The sequence below is a fragment of the Saccopteryx bilineata genome, chromosome 2, assembly GCF_036850765.1.
Source record: "Saccopteryx bilineata isolate mSacBil1 chromosome 2, mSacBil1_pri_phased_curated, whole genome shotgun sequence".
In the NCBI taxonomy this organism is placed as follows: domain Eukaryota; kingdom Metazoa; phylum Chordata; class Mammalia; order Chiroptera; family Emballonuridae; genus Saccopteryx; species Saccopteryx bilineata.
This window is the reverse complement of record NC_089491.1, coordinates 376080954-376099949: the sequence shown is the minus strand read 5'-3', so window position 1 is coordinate 376099949 and position 18996 is coordinate 376080954. Positions and strand designations below refer to the sequence as shown.

Sequence of the window (18996 nt, the reverse complement as noted above, 5' to 3'; positions counted from 1 at the left end):
TGTCACCGTGGCAAAACTCTGGGTTGGGTGCTGATAGAATCCAACTCTTTCTCTGTCTATTCATCCACCCGTCCGTCCGTCCATCCATTCATCCACCCACCCACCCACCCACCCATCTATCCATCCACCCACCCATCCACCCATCCATCCACCCATTCATCCACCCACCCATCCATCCATCCATCCATCCACCCATCCACCCACCCATCCATCCATCCATCCATCCACCCATCCACCCACCCACCCATCCACCCACCCACCCATCCATCCATCCATCCATCCACCCACCCATCCACCCATCCATCCATCCATCCACCCATCCATCCATCCATCCATCCACCCATCCATCCATCCATCCATCCATCCATCCATCCATCCATCCATCCGTCACCCACCCATCCATCCATCCATCCACCCACCCACCCATCCACCCATCCATCCAACCATCCATCCATCCATCCGTCACCCACCCATCCATTTTTCCTTTCTTCTTTTTCTATCTCTCTCCTTTGTTTTTTCATTTCTTTCTTCCTTCTTTCCATTCTTTTATCCTTCCTTTGTTCCTTTTACTCTGTTTTCCTATCCACTCTCCAGCCTTCCATCCATCCAGCAAGAATTTTGTCAGGCACTGTGCTAGGCTCCATGCTGTGCTGGAGTGTATGACCCAACGGGGAGATATATGATCAGACAAAAGCAATCCAGTGGGATGGGTGTGTGGTGGGAGTACCGGGAGCTCTAGGAGACGGAGAAAGGCCACAGAGCCTAGACTGGGGCATGGTGGCCAAGGAGAGAACCTTGGAGAAAGGAGGTTTTGGCTAAGCCTTGAAGGTCGAGAAGGAATCCACTAGGAGAGGAATGTTCAGGGAGAGACTAGAATATGCAAGGACCTGGAAGTGATGGAGGCAGGAAGCCCTTCCAGGTCATCAGGATGGGCCCAGAGGCGCCTTGTCAGACTCTAGGGAGTGTGGACTTTATCCTGAGAGCAGAGGGGACGCTGAAAGCTGGCAGCCTCTAGAACAGATGTTGGATAAGGGAAAGGCGAGAGGGTGGAGAGGGTGGGCGGTTCCCAGGTTTCATGCCTCCCTGGGGGGTGATGCCTCACCTCCGTTTGGGAATGACAGGGAGTGGGGCAGGAAAAGGTTTAGGGTTTTCCAAATATGAGGCGCTCCTGAGGGAGCAGGATGGACGGGGCTGGGTCCAGGAGCTTGGGAGAAAGACCCCACGCGAGGCCGTGGGACCGGGAGCCAGGAGCTGAGAAGTGGTAGGCGGGGCGGAGGGGGTGAGCTCGCTGTAGTTTAGCCATGGAGTGAGGGAGAGGAGACCGTGCCCTGGCCTCCCACAGCCAGCCTGCGGTCCGAGTGGGCAGACACAGCCTTAGTAAGCTCCCAGTCCGAGGGGGAAACTTCGCCCCTCCTCGAGGAGCCCCCAGCTAATGCAGAAGATGGTCTTAAACTTCGAGAAGCTCCCAGTCTGCTGGGGGAAGAGACAGTCCTTGTCCTCAAGAGGCTCCGCCCTGGTGGGGGAGATACAGTTCCTGCCCTCTGTAGCCTGGCCTAAGGAGGGTGGCTCAACCCCTTGCCTGGGCGCTCCTAGTGGGATGGAGGGGGCAGGGCCGAACCTCCACGACCACAGTCTGGTTGGTGGGCACCATTGGCTGTGGACATGTTGTCAGCAGGGCGCTGGAGACCTGAGAGGCCTTGGGGAGGTGGCCTAGGCCCGGAGGCAAGGCTCGGGGCGGGGAGCAGGCAGGCTCAGCTTTCTACCACCTTCACCCACCACTCCTCCATTCTCACAGATGAGCCCACCAGCCCCAGCATTGACCTACAAGCCAAGCACGTCCCTGCCTCTGCTGTGGTCTCCAGTGCCATGAACTCGGCTCCCGTCCTGGGCACCAGCCCATCCTCCCCAACCTTCACCTTTGCCCTCGGCCGCCATTACTCCCAGGACTGCAGTGAGTGCACCCCACCCCCCAGCCCCACCCTCCCCTTGGCTGCCTGGTCCCCACAGTTTCTTTTGAGTCTGCTACCTGCTGTCTGACCTCTTCTGGCTGGCTTCGGCTCCTGGCCCTGCCCCGACAGGAGGGCTCCAGGGAAGCCGCAGCCTGCAGCCCCCCTGACCATGTGGCCCGATGCGGGCGGTTCTGCAGGCAGCATCAAGGCTGGCCGACGCTCCTCTTACCTACTGGCCATCACCACGGAGCGCTCCAAGTCCTGCGATGACGGGCTCAACACCTTCCGGGAGGAGGGCAAGGCTCTTCGGTGAGGACGGGGGTGGGTCTGTCACAGCCAGCAGGACTGGGCTGTGGGCGGGGCTCCCAGTCCTGGGGTCCTTGACACACCAGGGCAGTGAGCCTCCTCCCTGCAAGGCCTCTGAGCCTTGGGACTTGGGGGGATGGTTCAGGAGCCCTAACTCTGCTTCCCACATCCCTCACTCTCCGTCCTTGCTCCCCAGGCGCCTGCCAAACCGAGTACCCAGCTTGCGGATGCTTCGAAGCTTCTTTACTGATGGGGTGAGTGGCGCGTGTGTGCGTGTGCGTGTGTGTGTGTGTGTGTGTGTGTGTGTGTGTGTGTGTGTAGGCAAGGGTGTCGGAGTGCTGGGCGGGGCCTTGGCACAGGCTCCAGGCCTATGGCCTCTATCATCTGAAATGGGCTCTTCCGGTTCCCACCCTCTTCTTTCTGCCTGCACCACCCACCCACCCTCGTATCAACCACGTGACCCTCCCTCCTCCACGGGCTCTGTCATCACTTAAAGACACGGGCACCCTCCCGGCCAAGGCCTCGGCTGTAGTTCCGCTGCCTAGAATGCCCCTTTCCTGGCCCCCGCCCCAGCCACATGACTCACTTTTTCACTTTCTTCAGGTTTTTTAAGGCCTTCCATTACATTTCAGCCGCCACTCCTCTCCTGACACTTTATGCCTCCGTTTGCCACTCTGTTTTCCTCCTTAGCTCTTTCATGTTCTGTAACTTATGCATCCATCTCCTTCCCTGCCTGTTCCTTCCTGGAACATAAGCTCCATGAGGGCAGGGATCTTGTTGGTGTGTTTGCTGCTTGATCTCTGTGGGTGCCGAAAATAGTGCCTGCACTTGGTCAGCATTTGAGTGGTGTCTTCGGGGACTAGGGACATCAGAAAGTGGGGGCACAGGGTTGAAGATGATGGAGAAGCTAGAGTCTCCAGCCTCAGCACCTGGGGAAACCTTAGGTCAGTTCTGAAATAGCCTTAACTCCTTGATTATGGACGAACAGGAAAAGCTATCTTAATTCAAATTCTCAGTATCTTTGGTCTGTTTAACACCTTGATGATACTGTCACCTGGCTTATTCCTGATAACTTCCTCTGCTTACTTAATTCTCCCTTAACATCTCTGGGGCTGGAGTCCTATTGACACCATCATTTCCTCTGTTTAACTCTTTGTGGACATGACTACCTGGGCCGCTAACTCAGTCTTTGTTGATGTTCCAACTTCCTCTGTTTATTTAACTTAGTGTTGACACAATCATTTCCTCTGTTTCCTTAATTCCTTCAAGGCTATAAAATTAAGGGAGGCTTCAATTTGGCTTTTCTGGCATGGTGAGGTATGTGGTCTGCAGGTCAGAGCCTTTCCTCCTTTCTGGCTTCCCCAGTACATATGTCTCATGACCTCAACCCAGAGGTTCAGAGAGGGCAAGAAAGGCCATGAGGCCACACAGCACAGCAGAGCAGAGTGCAGGCATACGCCAGGCTCGTGTGGCTGTGAGTGGTCCATGGGGTTCCTGAGATGCTGGCACTGTGGGAGACACACCTTAAGTCATTCTCTGTTTTCTTGCTGCAGTCCTTGGATAGCTGGGGCACTTCCGAAGATGTTGATGCTCCTTCTAAGCGACACTCAACCTCTGACCTCTCAGACACGACCTTCAGCGATATCAGGAGAGAAGGCTGGTTATATTATAAGCAGGTCCTCACCAAAAAGGGGAAGGTAAGATGGCTGGAGGAATAAGGTGAAGGTGGATGGAAGCTGAACCCAGCAGAACTCTCCAGCTTCTCACCTCACAGCCTCTGGAGCCAAAGAGAAACTGGCTGAGGCGGTAGCAGGAGGCGTAGAGGTTACATGCTAGGAAGAACTTCTGGGGGACCGAAAGAAATGAAAAGGAGGTCAGTTCTGTGGGATGGATCTGATCAAGTTGTGCTTGCTTGGAATTCTGACCAAACCATCCCGCAGTGATCCTTGGTTGATACATCACCCCCAAAATGGCCAGTAGGGTTCATGGGAAATGATAGAGCAAGGCCAGAGAGATTCTTTTAGGGGAGGCTAGGGCCCCCAAAGAGAGCAGAGATCAGCCTTTAGTCTTCATCCTAAAGGCAGCTAAGCCCCTGGGGCCTGTTTCATGTGGCTTCCTGGGGAGCGAAGTAGAGAGCGGCCAAAGTGGAGGCCAGACCAGTTAGGAGCTGCCACAGAGACCCAGGTGAGAGACGAAGGGGCCTGGGCCCAGGGCTGGAGGGTGGGAGAAGACAGGCAGGGTCCGTAGGGAGAGGGCGGGCCCCTGGTTTGTGGAGGTGGAACCCCCGCTCCAGGCCAGCGCGGTGACTGCGGGGGCAGTCGCTGCTGTGTCTCCGAGCAGCCGGGGGGAACGCTGAGCACAGTGACTGTCATACCCTGGGCTTGTCTCTTGACTGCCACACGGGTTGCTGGGGGGGAAGCTTGGGTGACTCACCTGCCTGTGACTCAGTTCCCTCGTCTGTAATAATAATCCCTAGCTCGTATGCCTGTTGCTGAGGATTTTTTAAAAAATATCTTATTTATTCATTTTAGAGAGGGGAGAGAGAGGGGGGGGGAAAGAGAGAGAAGGGGAGAGGAACAAGAAACATCAACTCCCATCCCACAGTGATCCTTGGTTGATAGATTACCCCAAAAATGGCCAGTAGGTATCACCCTTGGCCAGGTAAGCCTGGGGGTTCAAACTGGCAACCTCAGCATTCCAGGGCGACACTTCACCCACTGCGCCACCGCAGGTCTGGCTGTTGCTGAGGATTAAATGAGGTGGATTTACCCAGTGCCTGGCATGGGGAGTTGCTATTCCGCTTGTTGCTATTACTTGAATTTTCCTCCCTGCCTTCTAAGGGTCTTTTATGCAGAAAGAACATAAGCTTTGAAGCCAGACAGACATGGAATTCCTGCCCAGCCACTTATCAAGCATAAAGCTTTGGGCATAAGGTCCTTAACTTCCGAGCCCCAGTTCTCCGATCTGTAAGACGGAGACTATGTTTTTCTACTCCGAGGGCTGAAAGTGAAGGGAGATGTGTCGTCCAGACAGGGCTGGGTCATCTGCCCCCCATCTCCAGGCGTGGATAATGACTAAGGGTGTGGCCCGCCCTAATTCTCAGTTGAGGTTCTGGGGATTTCGGGGTGAGGGAGCCAGGCCAGTCCTGCCCTGCTGGGGTTCATGATGAGCAGAGATAGCTTAAGTGTTGCATAACAGTTACTAGTGCCTGGCTGTTATGAGGGGGGCGTCCAGGGCAGGAGCATGCTGTAGGTGACCCTAGCCTCAGTGCAGTGGGTGAGACATGAAGGCGGTGTGAGCATCCACCTAGCTGGGAGGGAGGGGAGTGGTCTGACAGGGGAGATGCCCTTCCGGATGGTCTGGAGCAGGGGGGCGGGGTGCTGCGTGGCTGGGAGACAGGGCAGGAGGTGGAGGCCACAGCAGGGAGTGGGGCGCCTGCAGGGGGAGCCCTGTCACTCAGGGCAAGTCTTTACTGGGGTTTAAATGGGGGGGAGATGTGTCTGAACCCAGGAGGCAAGGGTTGCACCTGTGACAGGAAGAGACAATGCCACTGCTATTATCCAGGTGAGCAAGGGTGGGGGGCCTGACCAAGACTGTGGCGTGAGGCCAAAGGGGAGGGGACAATTTGGGGAGACTGAAGGGGAAGAAAGGTCTGGGTGTGCTGACGGCCGGGGGTGAGGGAGGATAGGGGAGGCAATGCTGGTTCCTGGGGTCCCAGCTTGGGCTTTGGGGTGGTGGGTTGTGGGACCCTCCCCTGAGCCACAGTCACTGGAGGGACAGGTTTGGGGAAAGGGAGCCAAGAGGTTCCTTTTAGGGTCTTGTGGAATCCAAGGGTGGAGGTGTCCTGGGGACAGAGGCTCCAAGGGTGTGGCGCTCAAGATGGAGACCCACCTGGATCTGTCCATGAGGGTGTGCACGGAGGAGAGGGCAAGAGAGAGGCTGCACCTTGAAAGGAAGTGGGGGGATGGAGGCCAAAGAGGAGAGCCAACACGATGGCAGTGGGCCAGGAGGAGTAATGCAGGAGGGGCAGCGGGGCCAGCCAGCTGTGTGGCTGAGGAAGGTGAGCCGGTGTAAACAAGCCCTTCTAGCCCAACATTTGAGCCCCTTGGAGGGCCTTTGAGAGCTGCTGCCCCTGCGTGGCAGGTAGCCTGTCCCCAAGCTCCAGATGGCCTTGGAAGCTCAGCCATAGTGTCTCCTGGGCAGAGAGAGAGCTGGCTCCTTCCTGCTCGTTGGCCAGTTCTGGATAACAAGGGTTTCCACTCCCATCCTGGCCAGAGCTCAGTTTCACTAGTCCCCTTGGTACCACGGCCTGGGAGTTAGGAGACGGGTCCTCAAGTCACTTCAGGCCCTTGGTCTGTTCAGGGTCCTGACTGCCAGCCAGATGTCGTCTGTTTCCACAAATTCAGCCTCTCTTGGGTGCCTCCCCCCACCCGATTACCCAGTTTCTTTCAAAGACATTGACTATCAAGTGGGATGCGTGTGTGTGTGTGTGTGTGTGTGTGTGTGTGTAACATGGCCTTGCAGCCACAGACCCAGCACTTGAGCTGGATGTGACCTTGGAGACCAGCTAGTTCACCTCCCATTTTAGCAGTGAGGAACACTGAGGCTAGGGGAGAGGGCTTGACTGGTCCAAGGTCACTTATCTGTTCAGTCATTTATTTATTTATTATTAAGTGGGAGGTGGAGAGGCAGAGAGACAGACTCCTATATGTGTTTCAACTGGGATCCACCCAGCAAGCCCTCTATGGGGTGATGCTCTGCCCATCTGGGGCGTTGCTCCATTGCTTGACAACCAAGCTATTCTAGCACCTGAGGCGAGGCCATGGAGCCATCCTCAGCACCTGGGGCCAACTTGCTCGAACCATGGCTGCGGGAGGTGAAGAGAGAGAGAGGGAAGGGAAGGGGGAGGGGTGGAGAAGCAGGTGGCCACTTTTCCTGTGTGCCCTGACCGGGAATTGAACCTGGGACTTCCACACACCGGGCTGACGCTCTACCACTGAGCCAACTGGCCAGGGCCATGTTTCAGTCTTAAAAGAGGCACCCTTGTTACAACCTCATTCTTCTGACAGGTCTGTGGTCCCCAGGCCTGGTGATGGGCAGAGCTCACAACCAGACGTGACTGTATTCACCCAGTTTGCTCTGAGGGCAGAGGCTTGTGCTGAGTGTGGAGTGGTACGTGAGCCACCAGCCAAAGAAAAGGACTCTGTCTGAGATGGAGCCCCTGCCCTTATGGTGCTCTGAGGATGATTCATCAGTTTATTCAGGAGATATTGATGGGCACTTACCATGCGCCTGTCGAGGCTCTAGGATCTGGGGATATGGACTGAGAGGACAACAAGCTTTCTGCCCTAAAGGCCTTACCGTATGCAGCACCAGAGAATTCCTCAGCCAGCATTGCCTGAGATTGCAGTAAGCACCCAGGGAAAACAAACAGGGTGACGTGATTGTCTTTAAGTCAGGGGACGTGACTGCCTCTAGGAAAAAAATGGTCAGAGAGAGCCTCGCAAAGGAAGGGGTGTTGGTGACATTTGAGCCCAGACCTGAAGGACTGGAAGGGGGCATCCACATGAAACAAGAGAAGGGGCTCCAGGCAGAAGCAACAGCAAGTACAAAGGCCTTAGAAAGGGTGAGCTTGGCTTGTTTATTGCGGAAGGCCCTGTGGCTTGATGCAGGGAGGAAAAAGGAGAGACCACATGACAGAGTCCTTACTTAGATCTGATGCCAAGATGGTGAGAGCCCATGAGAGGGCACTAAGCAAGGGAGAGACATGGTCTCAGTTATATATATATATACATAAATATATTAAATATTTTATTTGCTGATTCTAGAGAGAGAGAAGAGAGAGTGAGGAGCCAGAAATACCTCATAGTCGTTGCTTCCTGTAACATGCCTTGACCGGGCAAGCCCAGGGTTTCGAACCAGCAACCTTAGCATTCCAGGTTGAGACTTTATTCACTGCGCCACCACAGGTCATGCTCTCAGTTAAAACCATGGCTGCAGCTGCTGGTCAAAGCACAGATTGTAGAGGGTGAGAGTAGAGCCTGGGAAGGTTGTGCGGTTGTCCAGAAAAGAGGTGTTGATGGCATGGACAAGGTGGTAGCAGGAATGATGGAGACAGGTGATGTTTGGGAAGCAGAAGTGACTTCCTGATAAATTGGATGTCAGAGGCGAGGAAAAGGGAGGAGTCAAGGGCAACGTTCAGGTGGATTTAATAAATTTCAGGTGGGCAATTGGGTGGATTTCATGAGCTGGAAAAGATGGGGTGGCAGGGTGGAGAATAGGTTTGATGGTGGAACTCAAGTGCCCCGTGCTAAGCAGTGCCTGTGGGCCGTGCAAGTGGAGAAGCTGTACAGGGAGCAGGAAGTACAGGACTTGGGCTGGGGAGACACTGGGAATCACCGCAGGCAGACAGATGATGTCATGGGGGAGGCATGCAGGGAGAGGGAGCCAAGGACAAAGTTCTGGAGCTCCCATCCTTTAGGGCAAGGTCCCAGCCTCAGCTCTGTGGACATTTGGGGTCAGATGGATCTGTGTTGTGGGAGCTGTCCTGAGCATCAGGGACTGTTAGCACCCTGGCCTCTACCCAGGAGATGCCACAACACTTCCCCAGGTGTGACAACCAAGAACATCCCCTGGGGGTGATTCAGCCCTGCTGAGAACCCTGGTGCAGAGGAGGAGAGTGAGAAGGAGCCAATGGAATTAGGAGGAAAACGAAGGACCATGTGGTCCCAGGTGCCGGCAGAGGGTTTGAAGAGGAAAGGCACGGACAAATGCTTTAGAGAGGTTAAGGGCACAGAAGGGACACGAAGCTGCTACATTGGAGGCGTGGGTGACCTGTGACTTCTAGGAAGGGATACGGTGTGGAGCTTTGAGTGAGAGGCAAGGAAGCAGGGAGAGTGAGTGCAGTTGACACACTCTTGATCGGTTCTGCTGTGAAGAGAAGCATACGTGGACTAGGAATGGCTTTATAAGGGTTTTATGTAAGGTGGCTCATGCTGGGTGGGGCCGGATTGCCCTCCCAGAGCCAGGGCTGGTTCTCTGGGCATTGCCAACCTGGAGGAGTTTTGATGCTAGCTAGTCTTTAAGGATGCTAATTTTTAAAGTGCGGACCCTGTGGGGGTACTGAGAACGATGTCAGGGTGTCCTGACAGGTGTCCAGGCAGGTGAGAGGCTGAAAAAGTTGGAGGTTCTGGCCGGATGGAAGGAGAGGGACTCCTGGCGGGCCATGGGGTGTCTGTCCACTGTCTCCAGCGTCCAGCCCCGCCCCCTCCCGCTCCGGGGCGGGGAGGCAGGCCCCGCCCCTCACACGCGCCTCCCCTGTCTCCCCCTCCCCGTGTCTCCCTGCAGAAAGCGGGCGGCGGCCTGCGCCAGTGGAAGCGGGTGTACGCCGCGCTGCGGGCGCGCTCCCTCTCGCTGAGCAAGGAGCGGCGGGAGCCCGGGCCGGCAGCGGCGGGGGCGGCGGCCGTCGCAGGTGAGGACGAGGCGGCGCCCGTCTGCATCGGCTCCTGCCTGGTGGACATCTCCTACAGCGAGACCAAGAGGAGGCACGTGTTCCGGCTGACCACCGCTGACTTCTGTGAATATCTCTTTCAGGCTGAGGACCGGGATGACATGCTGGGCTGGATCAGAGCGATCCGGGAGAACAGCAGGGCCGAGGGCGAGGTGAGGGCCCGGCTCAGCCCCCGCCAGGCCAGGGAGGCTGGGGCAGGCCCCGGGGCCACCTCTCACCTGCCACGGACCTCCCTTCAGCACTCCGAGCCTCGGTTCCCTCTTCCGTAAAATGGGCTAACAACTGTACCCACCTAGGGTTTGGTGTGAAGAGAAAATGCGGTGGTTCCCCGAACTCCTGGCATCTTCAGTGTGCCATGACCGACAGTAACAACTGTCAGAATGATAGTAATTATTTTTATTATTAATTATTATGACTGCAGCCTCTGGCATAGAGAGGTCAGCGCCAAGCCAGTCTCGGCTTCTTACTGTAGGTTCAGTAGGGTGTGTGATTTCCTATGGAATCTCTTACAGAATGAGGTGCCCCTGTGCCAGAACTGGGGCTGGCCCTTCTGACAAGCCGGGCCTGTCTGCGGGGACATGAACACATTGACCTTGGGTGGAGGCCAAGAGGCTTGGCCTTTGGCAGCAGGCCGCAGGGGTTGAGCCAAGGCTTTGGCAAGGACTTTGGGAGAATTTAAAAAATGGCGCCCCTTCCTGGGCAGCTGCACACACCAGAGGCCTGGGCTGGGATTTCAGTGCCTGCTCACCCCCTTCTCAGCCAAATGCCCACACAAATGTATCTCGACATAGCTGCACAAAGTTATGTGGGGTCCTAGGCATGGAGGCCGGCCTCTGCCAAGAAGACAGTGGGCATGGGGCCCGGTCTAGGGGGCACCTGCTTTGGCCATGGGGAAAGCGGTGTTAGTGCACAGCCTCTGGGCCACAGACCCTCTTGTTGAGGGCACATCATCACACTGAACCAGGCTCTGCCCTCCCTAGGACATTGTCTTTCCTCATTGCAAGGAGGAAAGTGCCTGGAATCTAGGCACCTGCTCTGGGAGGTCCGACTGGGCTGTCCCCAGCAGGGCATGATCAGGGTCCCAAGTCACCTTCATTATTGCAATAGCGGCCCCTCTTGGGTCTCCTCTCCTGTGCCTTGGAAGGACGGTGATGAGTGCTGTGTGCATAATTCTGCACCCAAACTCTGAGGTGGCTATGTTATCCCCCCCATGTTACTGCTGAGGAGACCGAGGCTCGGAGAAGCTAGTGGGTTGCCCAAGGTCACACGGCTGGTGAGGGGGTGCTCAGGAGTCCAGCCCCGGTCTTTCTCGCTCCAGGGTCTGTGCCCTCCAGCTGGCAGATGGAGGAGAGGGGAGGGGAGGCTGAGACAGGGGGCAGGCATGAGTCCTGGGATGGGCAGGCTGCAGGCACTGACCACATTCGCTCTCTCTTCCCCTTCCTCCAGGACCCCGGCTGTGCCAACCAAGCTCTGATCAGCAAGAAGCTTAATGATTACCGAAAAGTGAGGTGAGCCCAGCCTTCACGGAGCAGTCCTGGCTATGGGGTAGTTGGGAGTGGGGACACTTCAGGCTAGGGTCATCCTCCTGGCTCACCTCCAGGCCTGAGGGCAGCTCCTGGGTCACCCTCTGCTAAGCACAGGGAGGGTGGCAGGGAACTTGAGGCCTCCAGTCCCTAGAGAAGCATGGAGGCTTTCCCTCAGGGATAGAGGAGAGACCCAAAGTGGCGGGAACCAGGGCAGGTGGCATGCTGGGTCACCCAAATGAAGACCCCTTTTTTTTCCTCTTCCTGTGCAGCCATAGCTCTGGGCCCAAAGCTGATTCCTCCCCAAAAGGCTCTCGTGGCCTGGGGGGCCTCAAGTCTGAGTTCCTCAAACAGAGTGCGGCACGTGGCCTCAGGACTCAGGACCAGCCTGCAGGGAGCAAGGGTAGGAGGTGGCTGCGAGGCGGGTGATGTGCGTGTGGGTAGGAGGCTGGGATCCGCTCTGTGGGTCTGCAAGGGAGCGGAGGGCCTGTGAGTGTGTGTGTGTGTGTGTGTGTGTGTGTGTGTCAGGGTTATCCGGGTGCGTCTGCCCGCCTGTGCATGCCTGTGGGGTCTGGGGCTCCCTGAGCCGAAGGACTGGAAGGACCTGGATCCTGACTTCCTTCCCAGACTTCCCTGCTGACAGTCACCCGGTCTCTGCTGTGTCCCTTCAGGGGCAGCAGCTTGTCCTCTCAGGAAGCAGCCTTTTCCATCTTCACACACTTTTGGCTGTTAGAAAGTTCTTCCTCTGGTTGTACTGGAATCCATGGCTCCCACCTTGCGTTAGCCCTAGAGGACACACAGAAGCCCTTACATAATTTGGAGGCCTCTCTCCCTTGGACTAAACACGCTCATTCCTTGGCCTTCGCATTTGGTATAATTTTCCATCGGTCCTCGGCATGCTGGTGGCTTCTCTGATAGAGTCCCCACATGTCCAAACATGTGTGAATGTAGTGGTTAAGTGTGGCTGCTCCCCTCCCTGGGCCCAGCTCACCTGGCACTCTCTGCCTTCCCCCCCCCAGATGACAGTGTTGCAGCCCCCAAAAGTCCCTGGGGCATTAACATCATCAAGAAGAATAAGAAGGCAGCCCCCAGGGCGTTTGGGGTCCGGCTGGAGGAGTGCCAGCCCGCCACGGAGAACCAGGTGGGTCCCAGCCACACTGCAGAGCAGGGGGAGGCGGGGGAGATGGAACTGCGAGGGACTTCGGAAGCAGCTGTCCACCTTGTCTTCCTGACACAGCTGGGGAAGCCCAGAGAGGGAGCAGCAGAGCTGCTGAACCCCTGACCCCTGGCCAGTGCCCCTTCTCAGACCAGGGTGAGGCTTGGGGGTTATTTCCAGTCCCCAGACTGGAGGCTGTGAGAGACTTTTGTCCCCTTATAGGGTTCCTGGAAGCAACTGGGCCTTGTACTGTCCCCATCTTGGCCCCCCTCCTCTGGTCCACTGGTAGAGAGTGCTGTTCTCACCTTCCCTAACCTCCCTGCTCTGCATGTGTCCCCAGCATGTCCCCCTGATTGTGGCTGCATGCTGTCGCATCGTGGAGGCACGAGGGCTGGAGTCTACGGGCATTTACCGAGTGCCAGGCAACAATGCTGTCGTGTCCAGCCTGCAGGAGCAGCTCAACCGCGGGCCCGGTGACATCAACCTGCAGGATGAGGTATGCATGGTAGGAGGAACGGGGAGGGCAAGGTGGTGTGTGTGGCTAATGTGTTCACTGTGCCCAGCAGTGTGCCTAGTACTGGGCCAGGGCACCAAGATGGGCAAGATGGGACTTACTCTTGCAGGCCAGCCTTGGGCATGGGCATCACCCTAACTGAAGTTGAACAGATAGATGTAGTCAGGGCTTAGGAAGCCCTGAGACAGAGGCTCGCCGGCAACAGGGTTTTGGGCCTTGACGGTGAGTAGAATTCATTAAAAGCCAGAGAACAGCAGCTACGGGCATTGCAGGCAGGAGACAAGGCCTGGGCAAAGGCTTGGACTCTGAAGGTCTGCTCTCAGCCGATGTCCCTCCTCTGTAAGGGACCAGGTTGTAAATATTTTAGGCTTTACTTACCATGCAGTCTCTATTGCATACCTTTCTCCTCTTCCTCTAACTCTTTTTTTTTTCCCCTCCACAATCCCTTAAAAATATAAAATCCATGTTTAACTCAAGGGCTGTGTAAAAGCTGGGTGGATTGGGCTTATGAGCCATGGTTTGCAAACCCCAGGCTTAGGCTAAGGGAAGTTCAGGTGTTTCGGGAGTGGCCAGCAATCTGGGGCTGCAGGATGGGGAGGGGCCCACCCATGAGGTGAGGGGACCAGCTCATGAGTGTGACAGTCACTCCGAAGAGTTTGCAGCAGGGGCCACTGGTTCTCAGACTGTTTTCCAGAATCTTAAGTTTCCCAAAGGTGCTGTGGGAGGCCAGGGCCAGGCCAAGACCCCTGATCCTTGAACTAGAGCCACCCTGCTCTATTGGGTTTTTAATACGATTAGGTTTTTCATGTGCAGTTTTCTTTGACAAAAGAGGCTCTGCTGAATAAGAGGTTTTTGGAAACCACGAATCTGGGCAAAGAAGTCCCATGAGTCACATACCATGAAACCTCATACATGGCAGTCTTCCTGCCCTTGGGAAAGGAATGGGGAGGCCAGACAAGCGTGTGTGAAAGCGTAGGCAAGAGAAAAGGCTGATCTCTCATCAAGGACCAGATTGTGTGCTGAGGAAGGGGAAAGCTGGAGCAGATGGTAGGCTCGGTGTTTGAATCTTTGTAGGATGGATGCGGGGGTGGGGGTGGGGGGCAGGTGGAAAGGAAGGCAGTCCAGACAGGGTGTGATGGTGTCTTCTAAAATCCCAGAAGAGGGTCTGAGTGTTGGGACAGAGTGGATCCCCCTCCTGGGCATGGCAATGAGGAGAATAAGAGACCCAGGGCAGGGGACAGAGAGCTTTTGATGGCTTCACTGAAGCCATTGATATTATCCAATGGATAATAGAAAGCCTTCGATGGGTAGTCAGCTGGGGAAGCATAAACGAGAGTGGGGTCTGAGAAAGGGCAACGCTCTAGCTTATACCTAAGGACAGGGCTGAGGAAGGCCCAGAGCAGCGCCGAGGGAAGGAGTTACCGATATCGGAAGTCGATTCTGGTTCTACGAGAACTAGGAGGGTGGGGCAGCTCTGAGAATTGGTCGCATAAGGGGGAGGGAGAGGGGCAAGAAGAGCCAGAAGTTTGAGCTGGGGGCTGGTGGTATCTGTCGCGGGCAGAAATTAGGAAACAGGACAGGAGAGAGAGGCTGTGGCAGGTAGTGGCCTCATTGGACGTAGGGTGATGATGAGTCCCCGACGTGGGGGCGATGGCCTAGTCAGATACCAGATCACCAGTGGACTGGAGAGTGGGCGTGGGGCCGTGCTTGGGCTGAGAGAGGAGATGCTGGCAGGAGCTGCTATTTGGGGGGAGGGTGGGTGTCAGGAGTGTAAGGGCCGAGCTCTGAGTTGGCAGGAGTGGGGAGCTCAGGCAAGCCTGGGGGTGTGGGGTAGGTACTCGCACATAGGAGGGGTCGAAATACAGGGCAAGGCCTTGGGTTTGGAAGCTGGGAAATGAGAGGAGCCCATGTGTCGGGGCGGGCGGTGGTGGGGGAGGCGGGCCGGTGCTGCACTGGGTAGGGGTGGGTGTGCATGAAGCACAATGGCTGCGCCTCGGCCAGGGAGGAGAGGGCCTAGTGGAGCGGGCCTGTTGAGTGCATTGGCTGTGCGGTTTTGCCTTAGATATCGTGGCGTCATTTGTGGGTGGTGGGAGGGCAGTGCAGGAAGTTAAGCTTTGTGAGTGGGTTGGATCTAACTCCTGTTGAGGCTATGGGGAGGGTAGGATTTGTGTGATGGTCAGGCATTGAGCTGTGGATCCATTGTAACGAGTTTGTATATTGTTGAGCTGAGTGACTTTGACTGTGTGTTGTATGTCTCCGCTGTGTGTCTATGTTTTCTGTGTACGAGTTCCTCCGAAACGTTCCCACCAAGGCTGTTATCCTAGGCTTTGTGCAGGGTGATGGTGCCCCCTGGTGGAAAGAAGGGACAGTGACCCAGTTGTTCATTGGTGTATTCAACAACTCTTTATTTAGATCAGGGTTTTCTCAACCCGTGGTAATTTGGACAGAATAATTCTTTGTTGTAAGAGGTTTTCCTGTTAATTGGAGTAGGTTTAGCAACATCTCTGGACTCTGTCCTCTAGATGCCAGGGGCACCCCCCAGTTATAAAAAAACCGAATGGTTCCAGACATTGCTAAATGTTTCTGGGGGACTGGATCACCCTGGCTGAGAACGGCTGACTTAGGTCTTTTAAGTGCCAGGCCAGCAGAGCTGGCTGGGTGAGAGGAAAGCAGTGGAGAATGGGACAGGCAGGCTCCCTGCCCCTCGTGGAGCTTACAGTTCCGCCAGCGAGATAGGTAAATAGGCAGGAACGAGAGAAAACAGATGCGCACAATAATGACGAACCGTGGTAAGTGTCACGGAAGAAACAAAGTCAGGGGGCTGTCATACAGAAGGCCGGGCAGTAGTGATGGTGGCCACTGTAGCCGTAAGGGTCAGACCAGACCTCTCTGAAGAGGTGACACCGAGACAGGCTTAGCAGCCCGTCATGTGGAGGGCAGAGGGAGGAGAGTTCTAGTGGAGGAAACCAGCAAGTGCAAAGGGCCTGAGACAGGAAGGCACCAGCACGAGTGTGTGCTATGTCAGCGATAAAGAAAGGGGTATCCAAGGATGACTCTGTTAAATGGAGGGCACTGGCAAGCAGGAGTTGGCACTAAGTAGGCACAATGGAGGTCCAATGGGCAGGCTTGTGTAGGCGTGGGTTTTGCTTAATGTTGGGGCTCACTGAGCTGGCTAGAATAGAGAGGGACTGGGGCCAGGTGGTCAGGGGCTAGGCTGTAGTTGAGGACTCTTCTGCCCCCGATAAGTCCTCTTAGCCCAGAGATCCCTGGTCTGGGCAGAGCTTGGTGTAAGTGGACCCCAGGGAGGGGCTGGTCTGGGCTGGACTCTAGAGCTTGGCTAGCATGAAGGCACAGGCATCTCTGTGCCTACCTGTGGCCTGACATCGTTACCCCCTCTCCAGCGCTGGCAAGACCTCAATGTGATCAGCAGCCTGCTCAAGTCCTTCTTCCGAAAGTTACCTGAGCCTCTTTTCACTGATGGTGAGTAGGGGTGGAAATGGAGGATGGAAGGAGGAGGGACACCCTGACCACTTTTTAAGTTGGGTTTGTTGGTTTTATTGGGGGGGGGGTGGTAATGTGTTTTTTTGTTGTTGTTGTTTTCCAAAGTTAGAAGTGGGGAGGCAGTCAGATAGACTCCCGCATGCGCCCAACCGGGATCCACCCGGCATGCCCACCAGGGGATGATGCTCTGCCCAGCTGGGCTGTTGCGCCGTTGCTGCTGGAGCCATTCTAGCACCTGAGGCAGAGGCCATGGAGCCATCCTCAGCACCTGGGCCAACTTTGCTCCAGTTGAGCCTTGGCTGTGGGAGGGGAAGAGAGAGATAGAAAGGAGAAGGGGAGGGGTGGAGAAGCAGATGGGCGCTTCTCCTGTGTGCCCTGGCTGGGAATTAAACCCGGGACTTCCACACGCCTGGCCAACGCTCTACCGCTGAGCCAACCGGCCAGGGTGGGTTATGTTTTAATACAAAAGAAACACATGCTTGTAAAAAACTTAGGTAGTACAGATACAAATAAAGTAAACACAAAAGTCCCCATCGTTCTCCTACTTCCTGTCTCCCAAGGTTCTGCTGACATTCTCTGAGCACTTCCTATGTGCCAGGTGCTATTCCCTACACCAACAGTAGGAGATAGTACTATTAGCTCCACTTCACAGATGAGGAAATTGAGGCACAGAGAGATTAAATGACTTGCCTAAGTCTCACAGGTTGTAAGTGTTGGTGCCAGGATTGGGCCCCAGGCCTCTGGCTCCAGAGCCCAGCTTTGACCATTTGCTGAGCTGCTTATTAACAATCTGTTGTGTTTCCTTCCAGACCCTCTGACACACAGGATAAAAACACATATGCATTCAGTGGTGTGCTGGTAAATGTTTAACATCTGGCTCTCTGGGGAAGAAGCCGTGATCTGTAGCATTTTCTGATTTCCACAGTATAAATACTCCCTCCATGGCTGATTTCAAGCCACTGATATGCCGTCAGCCACATGGAGCTGGGGGGGGGGGGAATGAACAGTGGGCTCCCGGGGGCCAGTGCGAGCAGGCCCAGCACACCACTGTGGGGTTGTTCTTAACAAAAGGAGGCTTGTAATTTTGAGATTCATTCTTGTCAGTACAAAGAGCTGTACACCTCATTCTTCTTTTACATCAGCCACATAGTATTTCATAGTCTGAATAGATTATAATTTGTCTAATCACTCCCCTATTGATGGATATTTAAGTTGCTTTCAAATTTTTACTATCCAAAACATGTTGTAGTGACCATCCTTGTGTGTGTCCCTGCACACCCAGCTCAGTGTCCTCGAGGTAGATTTCTAGATATAGAATTGCTAGCTCTAAGTCCTGGTAAACATTTTTAAAAATAATTTTTTATTTTAAAATTACAGTTGACATCCAATATTATATTACTTCCAGGTGTACAACATAGTGATTAGACACTTATATGTAACTTCTGGAGTGATCGCCCTGATAAGTCCAGCCCCCAGCTGACACCACACACAGTTATTACAGTATTATTGACTATATTCCCTGTGCTGTAATTTACATCCCCGTGACTGTTTTTATAACTGGCAATTTGCACGTCATCTTAATCCCTTTCCTGGTAAACAGTTTTGAAAGCTCAAGTCAGGTGGCACTCTGAGAAGGGCCCTCGTGTACCCCCACAAACTGCGTAAGAGAGCGTCGGCTTCCACCCACCCCATCAACGTTGGGTGTTAATAATATTTTAAACTTTTGCTCATCAGAAAAGGGAAGTGGCATCTCATTATTGTGTTCATTTCCCTCATTACTAGGAAGATTAACTATCTGTTCGTAGTTTATTGGTCTTTTCTATTTCCTCTGTACTTGCCTATTCAGATTATGTGCCCATTTTTCTGTTGGGTTGTCTGTCTTTTTCATAATTGATTTGTAGAAGACAAGCTTTTGTATATTATAAATATTAATCTTTTTTTGGTTTTTGCAAGTATTTGCTCTTGGTCTGCCATTTGTCTTTGAACTTTTCAATAGAGAAATTGAAAACAATTATTTTAAGTGTAGTCAAAGCTGTTAATCTTTCATGGACTCTGCATCTCATGTTTAAGAAGTGGTGGAGAAGCAGATGGTCACTTCTCCTATGTGCCCTGACCGAGAATCAAACCCAGGACATCCACACTCCGGGCCAACGCTCTGCTGCTGAGCCAGCCGGCCAGGGCCCTGACGCCTCCATCTTTCTGCACTGATTTGAAGGGCCACCCTGTCACATAGTAAAGATCCACGTGGCCTGTTTCCCCCCTTCTTGTCCCCATCCTTGCTCAGCGTCCCTCTCAGTTCCAGTGCTTTGGCTGTGCTGTCTTTTCAGCACGTTTCAGTATCCGGCAGGGCCAGTCCTCCTTCATCATTCTTTCTATAAAACACATTGTTGACTCTCCTTGTGCCTTTATTCATCCAGATGGATTTTAGAATAAACTTACCGCAATCCATTTAAAAAGTTCCCCATGGACTTCTGAAGGGCATTGGGGGAACCCTGACACAGGTGGGGTGGGGTGGGGAGACTGAAAGGTTCCCCCTT

General features: G+C 54.6%; 1 protein-coding gene across 5 annotated transcripts in view; it reads left to right on the top strand.

Moving 5' to 3' along the window:
* ARHGAP23 (Rho GTPase activating protein 23) overlaps positions 1–18996 on the top strand; it is a 79693-nt gene that overhangs the window by 45054 nt on the left and 15643 nt on the right. For 4 of the 5 annotated variants that reach the window (XM_066263802.1, XM_066263801.1, XM_066263803.1 and 1 more), the window contains 10 exons: positions 1796–1951; positions 2147–2258; positions 2452–2509; positions 3809–3952; positions 9603–9917; positions 11212–11273; positions 11561–11691; positions 12308–12429; positions 12785–12940; positions 16360–16438. In XM_066263802.1, coding sequence (XP_066119899.1) covers positions 1796–1951; positions 2147–2258; positions 2452–2509; positions 3809–3952; positions 9603–9917; positions 11212–11273; positions 11561–11691; positions 12308–12429; positions 12785–12940; positions 16360–16438 — 1335 coding nt within the window. The remainder of the gene's footprint in view (positions 1–1795; positions 1952–2146; positions 2259–2451; positions 2510–3808; positions 3953–9602; positions 9918–11211; positions 11274–11560; positions 11692–12307; positions 12430–12784; positions 12941–16359; positions 16439–18996) is intronic. The other variant, XM_066263804.1, reaches the window with a different exon arrangement.